We start from the raw sequence: 12,853 nt of genomic DNA on the forward strand, positions 1-12,853 counted from the left end.
GTAAGTAATCGCAGAATATAGCGTGAAATAGTTTTGCACATGTGTAAACTTACCAAAGTAACTCATTGTAAAATCATTTAACTGTTGATTTCATGCTACCATTATTGAATAATGTACAGGAGATCCTCCATAACCCAATAATAACCCCTAATAAGGTAATTACAAAAGCTGCTTTCAGGCTTAATTTGGTTACAATAATTATTACCTAAATCATTTTATATTTTCTTGAACTGACTAAAGAATACTCACTGAGGCAGGAAGATGATGAAACATGTTTGAGTGTATGTGAAAAACTATTGTTTGTGTAACAGGCAACATGATATTGAGTAAATATTGTCTGCAAGTAGGACTACTGGAAGAGCTGCAAAACCAAGTGATGAATAGTTCCCATGATCCCCAGGTGGGAGATAAGTAGAAGGCGTAGAACTGTTGCACACTGTACTTGAAAATATCGGTTTTCATAATTTGTGTAACAGAGTTGTATAGAATCATCATCATTCAACAAAATACTGCCTCCCCATATGAATTTCCTGTGCTTTTCTGTTGCATTTCCATATCAGTCTTACTAATGTGTTATGATCTGATGATGTCTGAATGGTTTTGTGTGTGCCAACATACCTTTGTGGTTTTTTGTTATCACTCTTCTGACTGGTTTGATGAGGTCTGCTGCAGTTTCCTTTCCTTCGATACCTTGATATCAGTGTAGCACCTACACGACATCATCTATTGTTTCATGTTTGTATTCAAATTATTGTCTTCACTTAAGAATTTTGCCCTCGGCAGCACCCTGTAGTACCAGAGATGTCTTAACCCATGTTCTATCTTCATATAACTTTTTAAAACTATTATATTTCCAACATATTCCATTCCTTGACAGTTTTGTGAGAAGCTCCTAATTTCTTGCAGTACCAATCCACTTAAGTTTCAGCATTGTTCCGTGACACCATGTGTAAAGTTCTTTGATTCTCTTATTTTATTGCTTTTCCACAGCCAATGATTCACTTCCGTTCATTGCAATGCTCAAGATAAACATTCGTACAGTTTGATCTTCTTACTTTTAGTGTACGTCTTTCTCCTCCTTTTGTGATTCTTGATCAGTATATTCATGATTACTAACTGAAATTTATTTTAAAACACAATAAGCCTTTCTTCTCTCTCAGTCCAATTGCTGCTCCTTTGTTCTCCTGTAATTAGTAATACTATACTATACTCCCCAGAGTTATTAATTTCATGCCCTTCGAATTCAGAATTACTTATTGAGTTCCCTCATTTATTCTTATTTTGTTATTTTCTACTTGTGACATTAACATGTATACCTGAATTATAGCTGTTAGCATTATTTTGGTTGTGATTCGGTGTAGAATAATCTTGTTGCCAAACTGTTCAGAGTAACTCATCCTGTCGTACATTTCCACTCAAAATGAATTCTTCTCCTTTTATATCATTTTTTACTGCTGTTGATATTACCCTACATTTGTCTTCTTTACTTCAATCGCCTCTACTACATCAGGTTTCAGCATTTACATTTATTTTTGAGATTTAATTGTTTCTCTGTCATATTAAACATCTTACATCCCATGCTCTAATGTAAAGAATGTTAACCTTTCTTTGGTAATTATATTTTTCGCATTATCACCCCCCCTTGCCCCCCACCCTTGTGGCAGTCCCCTCCTGGACATCCAAGTGGGAGACTAATCAAGAATCTTTTACCAATTCAAAGATCATTATAATACTTGTCAGTTACAGTCCATATTTCCTGTGGATACTTGTTATCTTTAATGCAATGATTTTTGAAGCGTTCTGAATCTCCTGCCATTGATCACTGGAGTTCCTTCTGTCTTTATGAGCAGTTTCCCATCCAAAGATTGTGAGGGTTTCTGAACTCTAATCCCATTCTCAGCCCTCTTTTGGCAAGGCCATTGGCAGACATGAAGTACAATTTTTTTTTTTTTTTCATTTAAAATCTAACCAGTGGCTGGCATTAAACTTAAAACTAATATTCTCTGGTTTAGTAGTCAAAGATGCTATCCTTGATCCTATTTTTCATTTGATGACCATTCCAAAAGCCTGCAGCTGGGTGGGTCATACGCCTTGTGTGCGGTATCGAAAACAGAAATACGCTTCTTTTTTAGACGTTTCCCAATGAATAGAAGTTTTCCATTTGCATTTCAAGCTTTTCTTTCATGCAGTCTTTTTTAGTTATGACAGTGGGAGGCTCCAGAAGTTCACTACAAATAACGTAATGAACATCAAGTAAAATTTTATTTTTGCCTATGTAATACTTGTGGAGGCACAGTAATTCATTTGACCCCATAGATTAGCTTTCAACAGTGCACCCCTGAATATGAAGGGAGATACAAGAACTGAAAAAGGAGTTTTCCTTGTTGCGGCTCCTCGTGACATATTTCAGTCTTTTTTTCTGCTATATAAACTACAAAATCAAGGAAGCTATAAACTTGATAATGTAATTGTACATTACTAAGGCATTGGAGATCGGGACACTAAAATTATTGCATAACAGCTGCAAGACACACAGAATAAACTGCCTTCAAGTTTTAAATCGTTATTACTTTGTGTAAAAGGCGAAGCTCATTTTTTGGAAAGGATTCATGTTATAGAGAATTTTGAATATGTCTTTTTTTTTATTGTGTTTAAGGTATAGCATATTTTCTGTTTGCGAAAGTTGGCAATTTATGTTGAATGTGAGTGTCCTAATGAAAAATTGTATAAATGTGCTGCTAGGGTCCATGGTGGCTTATCCACAACTGGTTTCTTTCACAGTGAGAAACCCGGCATCCACATCGGCACAAGTGCCACGCAGAATAACTGTGCAACAGCAGCCACTTGTGGGTTGCTGTACTACAGGTTTCCAAGCCTGATGATAGATTTAAGTGTCAGAGGCCAAAGCTAGAAAAGGTCTTGTAGGATCATCAGCTTGCGTTTACTTCAAGCTACTTGAATTTTAATATGTTACGTTAATTTACTGTTATCGTGAAGAAAAATATACTGCCGGCCATATGATGTCGCTAATGATGTTGTAATAACTACAGTAATGAGCTATTCCAGTCCCAGCACTTGTCACTCCTTGGTGGCACATAAAATGAATTTGCTGGGCCATGTGGGCGCATAAGGCTTATTAAAGCAGCCTTCTGCTCAGCAGAGGTTTCACAAATATTTACAGTGTACTGGTATTTTTCATAAATATGCACACAGTGTATTGTCCTGGCTGGAGGTCCTGATGCCAATATATCTCCTTCTCTACTTCTAAATATTAATGATATTAGTGGTCTCACAGTACTTCAAAGGGCTACAGTTAATGTAACTCACACTTCTACCGAGAATTTGGGCGTCAACTGTAGTGCACTGGATTTTCAGTGATATTTACTGTAAGCCAATGACTTTGCTTTGTATGACGATATTTTGGATATTGGTTAATTATGTAGTGCTGTGCAGTGAGAAAACGCTCTTCAGAGGTCTAGAAAGCTATTATCTACAGGGCTATTACAAATGATTGAAGCGATTTCATAAATTCACTGTAGCTCCATTCATTGACATATGGTCACAACACACTACAGATACGTAGAAAAACTCATAAAGTTTTGTTCGGCTGAAGCCGCACTTCAGGTTTCTGCCGCCAGAGCGCTTGAGAGCGCAGTGAGACAAAATGGTGACAGGAGCCGAGAAAGCATATGTCGTGCTTGAAATGCACTCACATCAGTCAGTCATAACAGTGCAACGACACTTCAGGACGAAGTTCAACAAAGATCCACCAACTGCTAACTCCATTCGGCGATGGTATGCGCAGTTTAAAGCTTCTGGATGTCTCTGTAAGGGGAAATCAACGGGTTGGCCTGCAGTGAGCGAAGAAACAATTGAACGCGTGCGGGCAATTTTCACGCGTAGCCCGCAGAAGTCGACGAATAAAGCAAGCAGGGAGCTAAACGTACTACAGCCAACAGTTTGGAAAATCTTACGGTAAAGGCTAAAGCAGAAGCCTTACCGTTTACAATTGCTACAAGCCCTGACACCCGATGACGAAGTCAAACGCTTTGAATTTTCGGCGCGGTTGCAACAGCTCATGGAAGAGGATGCGTTCAGTGCGAAACTTGTTTTCAGTGATGAAGCAACATTTTTTCTTAATGGTGAAGTGAACAGACACAATGTGCGAATCTGGGTGGTAGAGAATCCTCACGCATTTGTGCAGCATATTTGTAATTCACCAAAAGTTAACGTGTTTTGTGCAATCTCACGGTTTAAAGTTTACGGCCCCTTTTTCTTCTGCGAAAAAAATGTTACAGGACACGTGTATCTGGACATGCTGGAAAATTGGCTCATGCCACAACTGGAGACCGACAGCGCCGACTTCATCTTTCAACAGGATGGTGCTCCACCGCACTTCCATCATGATGTTCGGCATTTCTTAAACAGGAGACTGGAAAACCGATGGATCGGTCGTGGTGGAGATCATGATCAGCAATTCATGTCATGGCCTTCACGCTCTCCCGACTTAACCCCATGCGATTTCTTTCTGTGGGGTTATGTGAAAGATTCAGTGTTTAAACCTCCTCTACCAAGAAACGTGCCAGAACTGCGAGCTCGCATCAACGATGCTTTCGAACTCATTGATGGGGACATGCTGCGCTGAGTGTGGGAGGAACTTGATTATCGGCTTGGTGTCTGCCGAATCACTAAAGGGGCACACATCGAACATTTGTGAATGCCTAAAAAAACTTTTTGAGTTTTTGTATGTGTGTGCAAAGCATTGTGAAAATATCTCAAATAATAAAGTTATTGTAGAGCTGTGAAATCGCTTCCATAATTTGTAATAACCCTGTACATGTTCACATGGCAGTACTATTTGCAGGTTATCATGTATGGTGAAAAGCAATCAGTTTTAACATAAATGGTGTTTCCTGAACGTATGCTAGTTATTTAAAAGAGAACTCTTTTCTTTGAGGAACATCAGTCTGATAGTGTTATGGATATTCACTTGGATTGCGTGTCGTATAACCATTAGAGACATGGAACTGGGGTTAATGAACACACTGTAGCATTGCCTTTAATGTTCTTTTCTCCTCTGTTGATCTCTTGTCCTTTATCTGATTAATTGTTTATGATAAATGTTATGATGGGGAATGTGTATGCTCATTATATAGTGATTTTTCTGTATAAATGACTTTTTTTTGTCAAAAATTCATCTGTGGTATAGAATAAATTGTTACGGAGAAACCTCTTTCAATCTACATTTGAAAAAACTTCGGCTGACTTAAGCATGTTATTTCAATGTTTAGACTGTCTAAGAGTTTTATAGTCACTTGTTTCTCTGTCTGCAGAATGGCAATGGCCAACAATTATCACTTGAGTAAGAGTATCAGAATATAGATTATGTGCATTGTGTGTGTTGTGAGTAGAATCTGTCCTTTCATATTGGTTGTTATTCCATCCCATATTTTCCATTGTTTAATCTTGTAATGTAAATCTATCTTTCGGAGAATTTTGATTTAGTATTGAGACAGTTTAGAGGAACACGTAAGTCATATTGGTTGCCCCAATATTTTTGGAGTACCCATTCTGTCTTAAGTTGGGCTATTTTTCTGCTGAGTAAGAACTGATAGACCCAAAACCTTGAGATGCAGTGATTGGCTTTGAGAAAGCATATTGATGCTATTAAGATTTTACTTTTGTGCAGATAACATTTTAAGTGTGTTGGTACCATTAAATCTGAAAACACACACACACACACACACACACACACACACACACACTTCTGTTTAAGTATTTGTTGTATTCTTTTCTTTAATTTTTCAGTATTGTCAAATTACTTAATACATAAGAATGACTTTTGAGGGTATGTTATTTTGTTACAGCAAAAAACGTGAAGTTGTACCAGATCTGGCTCCTATGCTTTGGCATTCATTTGGCACAATTGCAGCCCTTCTCCAGGAAATTGTGAATATCTATCCCGCAATTAACCCTGCATCACTTACAGCCCACCAGTCCAACAGGGTTTGCAATGCACTAGCCTTGCTGCAGTGTGTTGCATCTCACCCAGAAACCCGCTCAGCATTCCTTTCAGCACATGTTCCTCTTTTCCTGTATCCGTTTTTACACACTGTGAGCAAGACGAGGCCATTTGAGTACTTACGTCTCACTTCACTTGGTGTCATTGGAGCTCTTGTCAAGGTATGTATGCATATACATATTACATTTTCAAATCTTACCTTGCAGAAATGTGAAGTGACTCATAGTGTATTACTGTCACTCTTAACAAATCCCATGCAATAGTCCGTTGCAGGAATTACCGAACAACACCATAAACAGTTCCACGCCGTCAACCTCAGTACGGGAGTCAGTCAGGAGGATTTCCGGAAAATGCAAAAGGTGCCCAAAAAGAGCTGCCCTCAAAAGCTTATGTCTCTTGGCTACAAGACGTACCAAAGATAATAGCAGCATGTTTTGCTGCTGTCAACAACTACACTAGCCAGGATCAAGCAGTTCAGAGGAGGATGTTCTTAAAGAGAAGTGCTAATGGGATGTTTGTTCAGACTGCTCTGAACAGTAAAACTTCCCCTTCTGCATTTAAGAAATGGAATCTCTTCTGTTTGCTGTTAGCAGTACTACACTGGGTTCAAATGGTATATTGCATGGCATATTGGGATCTTCATGTGAAATCCAAGGGAAGCTTCAGATCGTTTAAATGAAATTCTTGTATTCCCATCTTAGGGTGTCTAGGGTTCATCTGCACAATTCAACAGAAAAGATTGCACATCTTCACATAGTTAATAAAATGTTGTGCTCATCATTGTGGCAAAAAAATTGAGCAAAAAGTGATACCTTGGCACTTTATTTGAGGTGTAGTTGAGCTAGCTGTAAAGGAACTACACCCAAGTATTCAATCATCTTCTTGGATATATGTATTTCACATGAACATTCATTAGTTTTAGTTTTCTGTACATATTAACATATTTGGAGGGAATAATTTCTGCAAGTACTTTCAAAGGGCTAATTGTGTAAATTCTCTTTATGTTTGCTGATTTATGTGACATGACAGCTTGTTAATAGTTTGAGAGAGTCAGTTTTATGCTTATGCCTATCAATTCAGTGAAGATTATTGGGTGTTCGCTATGACTCTGTGGTCACATGAGTGAGCATCCAATAGGCCTGGAATCAATTTTCAGTTAGTTTTGGGATTTTTATGTAATTTATTGGTTCTTTCACCTCTGATAAAGATTTATTTGTGTGAAACAAGCAAAGTTGCACAGATGTCCAGGACTTCACATTACACTATACATGACTGTAGAACTGGCTGAGTAAGTCAATTTAGAAGTTGAAGGAAGACAAGGGCATACCACCTGTAATAGGATCATGCCAAATAAAGCATTGTGCTGTTTACACCAACCTTCACGTGGTAAACAGCTTTAGAGACCACACGGGATACGGTGGCCGATGCACAGTGACCAATTTTTGTCCAAAAGTGCCAGGCGAGTTCATTCTTTTGTTCAGAAGGGGAGGCCGACAAGTGTTTGCCACCTTTCGGCCAGCAGACAATGACAAAAGTGAGGCACATACCCTGCAATCTTTCTCAAACAGTTTTACAGAAACTATTGGTATAATTATTTAACTTTTGCTGTACTTACAGCTTTGTGTGTCAGGTTCCTGATGATGCGCCCATTATTTAATCAATGGTCGTAGTTATTGTGATATTTATGTGGTAGTAAGACGCTGTGCAAAATTCAGAAAAGTTTACATTGAATTGCTATGATTTTACTTTTGGTGCTTATTACATAACATGTTGCTGCATATGAAATTTAGCTGACACATTGCATTTTTCATTAGACTTGGGTAGAAGTGTTTGTCACCAATCCCGAGAAAACTGATCTGATGCAGCACACTCGTATTATCACGCCATGCTAGCTATAAAGCGAGAGTGAAATATTCACAACATTTTTCGTATTTCGTCGACGGTTTCTGATATTGAAATGCGATTTGGCAATTGATAGCACAAAAAGAGGGGGTATTTTGCCACATCATTGTCAGCTGTATTATTTCACCAACTACAGACTTGTTCGATGAAAGGATGTAATTTTTAAGCTGGTGAAACAAGAAATGCTATGGGTTTTGGAACAAAAGTGAAGACATTACATATTTTTTGTACCGAGGATGTGCTTTTTCATGAGCTTCTGACCTTGCTTTTCCTCAGTTCCTCTCTTAACAAACTTAATAAACCACTGTTTCAGAATTCTGTTGAAATTGTCTACACAACATGTTTATGAAATGAGACTGCATAAAATGTGCTGTGTTCTGGCAAAAGAAGCACATTTTAACATGGCAACCAAAGAAATGGATATGTTTTACACAAAATTCACCACTCATGAATTCTCTGAAAGTTACAAATGGTTAACAAGCCAGGTGAAAATAAATACCTGCATTTTCGGCCGAATGCTTTTTAGATACTAACCATAACAAAGGTGACAGATCTTTTTGGATGGTCACCATGCAAGTGTGGGCATGGAAGGACTCCATTTAATATTTAAAAAAGATGTGGATGTAGGCTTTAGTTTAGAACGGCACTTCTCCTCCAGCACTCCACATTTCCGCTAAAATGCTTGCCCATAACTCCCACCACTACTGCTCTCCCCACATGTGCCCTGCTGTCTGGGCATCTACCGGCCAAGGTTTCTACACGGACTCTATCTTTACTGACACATTCAAATTAATATTTAAATCATCCAACTTGCTTGCTTTTTCATTTATGAATTAAGGGTACATTATTGTTGTAGTTAATACTCTCAAAATATACAGTATTGAAAGATCAGAATGTATGTGAATGAGACAACTATCTATAAATCTGATATTAGATGTTACATACTTGCTTAATGATATATTTTTGCCAGTGATTGCTCACCTTGTGAAAGAAATCTCTTTGAAACAATCTCTTTAGACCTGACACCAGTCTTTCTCAGAAATGATGTCATTTGTGATCATAGTGGTGTCCTTTGATCAGAAGTTTCAATTAGAAAGAAAATTTTAATTTTGTGAAAAGTTGAGTGAACTGATGGAATGATTGGTTTTGTGTGCCAGCACTAACATTTTAATCATGAACATTTCTTTATTTCTCATAGATCTTATATAACTGAAGTAAGGATTAAAATACTTCAGTAAATTTGGTGATCTTTCATCTTGTGCCACATACTGTTAAAAGATTGTCTGTATAACACTCACTGAAACTGAACATTGTTCCCAGGTTAAATTTCTGCTAATATGCATTTAGAGGGAGAGATGTGGTTTATTTATTATTTAGCTTTTAGGTCATTCAAAAGAATTGATAGGCTGTCTGAAAGTGGCCAAATTTGCTGCCCCCTTATTCTCTTTTCTAGAAAAAATTGCTTTTGTGGTGGACAAAAGTAGCTATTGTGGTATTGTCTAAAAATGAAAAATTGATAATTAGTAGTTCATGAAGGTGCATGAATTGATACTGTTAATAAAATCTTAATCGTAGTGCACATATTATGGCTGTAAAGACAATAGTACGACATAGTGTATAAAAAAAATTGTATAGGTTGGCAGTTTCATGTGGTAGGTGGCATATCATATTCGTTTTATGATTGTAGCAATTGGCTGACGTGCAAATTGTGTCAAGAAGGGCACATTTTAAAGGCAAGTTTTCGTTTGTAGAAAAACACTTGGGTTTGGATTGCAAATATGCCCATGTGAGTTTCTCCTTAATGAGAATGGGTTATTGTATGTGAATTTTGGTGATACCATTAATTTGCAGGTTCATATGTCAATGTCCATGTTGTCAGTACTAACAGTGTCGTGTATGAAAGTGCTCACATCATAGTTACATATGTTCAGTGCAAACCACCTGCTCTGTGACAGTACAACCACTGATAAGTTAATGAAGCACCAGTATGCCACAGTTTACCTAATATGCTGCTGCTGTTTCACCATTTGCATAAGTTCAATAAGACAGTATTACTTAATCGTGTACAACAGAACTTTGTGGCTGTTCAATGGTGATTCATATGCAGAAGGTACATCAACATCACTTACCCTTTATCACAGTCAGATGACCTTTACAGGTGAAATCAAATGATTAAGCCCACTCAGCATATGACCAGTAAGGGCACTGCTGCATAGCAACACAGCTACTCTAATTCATTGTGTGTACTGTTTTGCCACATGGGACTTAGATTTTTGTTCACAACTTTTGTTGCAGGATAATAAATATTGTTTACAGTACATAGAAACCTTGAAGCACCTTGTGTAAGTCTGGGTGGGGATTCAGATAACCAGTATCTGAGGATATGGTGCAAGGTTTTACCTATATAGAATGGGCAAAATGAAATTGGTCCGGATAATATTCATGAGACCAATGCATAATCAACTCTTACTAATGAACAGGAGAACTGTCAATCACAGAAAATGCTGGAAACTATGAGTGAGATCCAGGAATCAGATGCTGTTACATGCCTGTGCCATGTGCCATGCACATCTTCTGCATTCTCTGCCCTCACCATTTCATTGTTTTTGGGTGACTGTAAGGAGCAAACATGTTCAATGACTAATTGAATGCAACACAAAATGGTGCTCATGATAAAACAGCATATGTTCACTGTCAAGTGTAATTCTTGGGAAACATGCGGAACTGATTGCACAAGAGTTTGATTGGAACTGTTTTAGCAAAACTTCCAGCAAAGTCTGTAGTGCGAATGTTAATGGCAAAACGATGTGAAACAGGCTCTGTAGCAAATTAAAACAGTAACGGTGAACTATTCAAAAAGAGTTTGAACACTGGAAAATATGAGGGTGGTTTGAAAAGTTCTCAGAACGGAAAAAAGTATTTAAGTCACTGACTTTTTTTTTAATTTTTCAATGTAGTATCCTTGTAGATTAATGCACTTGGTCCAATGATGTTTGAGTGCCTTGATCCCATCTCGAAAATGAGTTTCCTCCAGTTCTGCAAAATAGTTGTCAACTCTGGCTATCAGTTCTTCGTTTGAAGTGAATCTTCATGCACGAAGAAAAATGTTCAGTTTTGGAAAGAGATTTTTTTTTAATTTTTAAATGTAGTATCCTTGTAGATTAATGCACTTGGTCCAATGATGTTTGAGTGCCTTGATCCCATCTCGAAAATGAGTTTCCTCCAGTTCTGCAAAATAGTTGTCAACTCTGGATATCAGTTCTTCGTTTGAAGTGAATCTTCGTGCACAAAGAAAAATGTTCAGTTTTGTAAAGAGATTGAAGTCTGACGGAGCCATATGAGGTGAATAAATGGGTGTGGCCACCATTCATACCTTAGTTCGTGTAATTTTGTCCTGGCGACAGCACGTGTGGGGTGCTCATTGTCTTGATGGAAGATGACTTTCTTCCTTGCTAACCGTAGCCTTTCTTTGTGTTCTTTGTTGCAATTTGTCCTGGAGGTTAGCATAGTATTCTCCAGTAATTGGGGAGATAATCTACAAACAATCCCTTTTGCATCCCACAACACTGTTGCCATGGCCTTTCCCACTGAAGGAATTGTCTTTGCTTTCTTTGATGGTGGAGAATCAGCGTGTTTCCACTGCTTTGACTGTTATTTTGTCTCTGGGGTATAGTAGTGCACCCGAGTTTCATCTGTGGTCACAAACTGGTGCAAAAAATTTTGTTCATTTCTCCCAAAAATGACAAAACATTGTTCTGATATGTCCATTCTAATGCATTTTTGATCCAGCATCAAGAGTCGCGGCATCCATCTTGCAGATAATTTTTTCATTTCTAATTCTTAAGTTAAAATGTAATATACCCTTTCAGATGATATCTGGCTAGCATGAGCAATTCCACGCACTTTCAATTGGTGATACTCCATGACCATTTTTGCACTTTTGCAATGATTTCTGGAGAAGTGACACATCTTGGCTGACCACTGCATGGATCATCATCTAAGCTCTCCTGACCAAATTTAAATTCAGTTGTCCACTTGGCAACAGTAGAATATGAAGGATCAGAGTCCCCCAGTGTATTCTGGAAATTGGCATGAATGTCCCTTGCTTTCATACCTTCCTTTACGAAGTACTTAATCACTGCTCAAATCTCGAAATTCCCCCCCCCCCCCTTTCCATCTTCACAAATCACTAGATGGGAACAACAACAAAGCCACAGCTCTCTCCCAAGACCACTGACATGATACGTATTTACAGGCAACAGTCCAATGAATATCATGTGAACAACTCATTGCACTAGCACTGACCTCTCGCTGTGATTGCGAGAACTTTTCAAACCACCCTTGTATTGCTAGATTGAAGGAAAACCTAGAACAAAATCTGGTGAAATGTTGACATCATTTATCTTTGTAGTAGTAAATTAAGAGATAATCTTGTCGAAAGATTTCCAAACAGGACCTGCATCTGTATCCTTAGATTTTCTTTCTTGACAAAATTAAAGCATACTGACAAACTATCATGTTGAGTTTTGCCAGTGGTTTCTGAGTGAAGTGGAATTGGACTTATGGATCCTCAGTTTTTCACTTCTTCAGATAAGACGTGACTCATTCTGTCATGGTATGTGAACCAATAGAAAATGTGCCATTATGCCATCAGAAAATACCCGTGAGTGCTTTGAAGAGTTGTTGCATAATCTAGAAATTGGCGTTTGGTGCTCAGTGTCTGGTGTCTACAGCATAAGATTTTTCATCACATTGTTAATGCCTACCAGTATGTGTGGAAATGGTTCAATCCGTATGTCAATCAACTCATAGAAGGTGAATGAGTGTATTGATAGTTCTAGTGAGATGAAGCAACAACACACCGCCTAGATAACCCAGTCAAGAGTGCATGACGTGTTCAATGAAAAGAGGACAGTCAACAGAGACAGT

General features: G+C 38.0%; 1 protein-coding gene across 2 annotated transcripts in view; it reads left to right on the plus strand.

The window, feature by feature from the left end:
- Positions 1-12,853, plus strand: part of LOC126475517 (CCR4-NOT transcription complex subunit 9) — a 69,134-nt gene that overhangs the window by 12,223 nt on the left and 44,058 nt on the right. Inside the window, exons 3-4 of one of the 2 annotated variants that reach the window (XM_050103444.1) lie at positions 5,868-6,183; positions 6,286-6,381. In XM_050103444.1, the coding sequence (XP_049959401.1) occupies positions 5,868-6,183; positions 6,286-6,381 (412 nt within the window). The remainder of the gene's footprint in view (positions 1-5,867; positions 6,184-6,285; positions 6,382-12,853) is intronic. The other variant, XM_050103445.1, reaches the window with a different exon arrangement.

This window comes from Schistocerca serialis, chromosome 4 (genome assembly GCF_023864345.2).
Source record: "Schistocerca serialis cubense isolate TAMUIC-IGC-003099 chromosome 4, iqSchSeri2.2, whole genome shotgun sequence".
NCBI lineage: Eukaryota > Metazoa > Arthropoda > Insecta > Orthoptera > Acrididae > Schistocerca > Schistocerca serialis.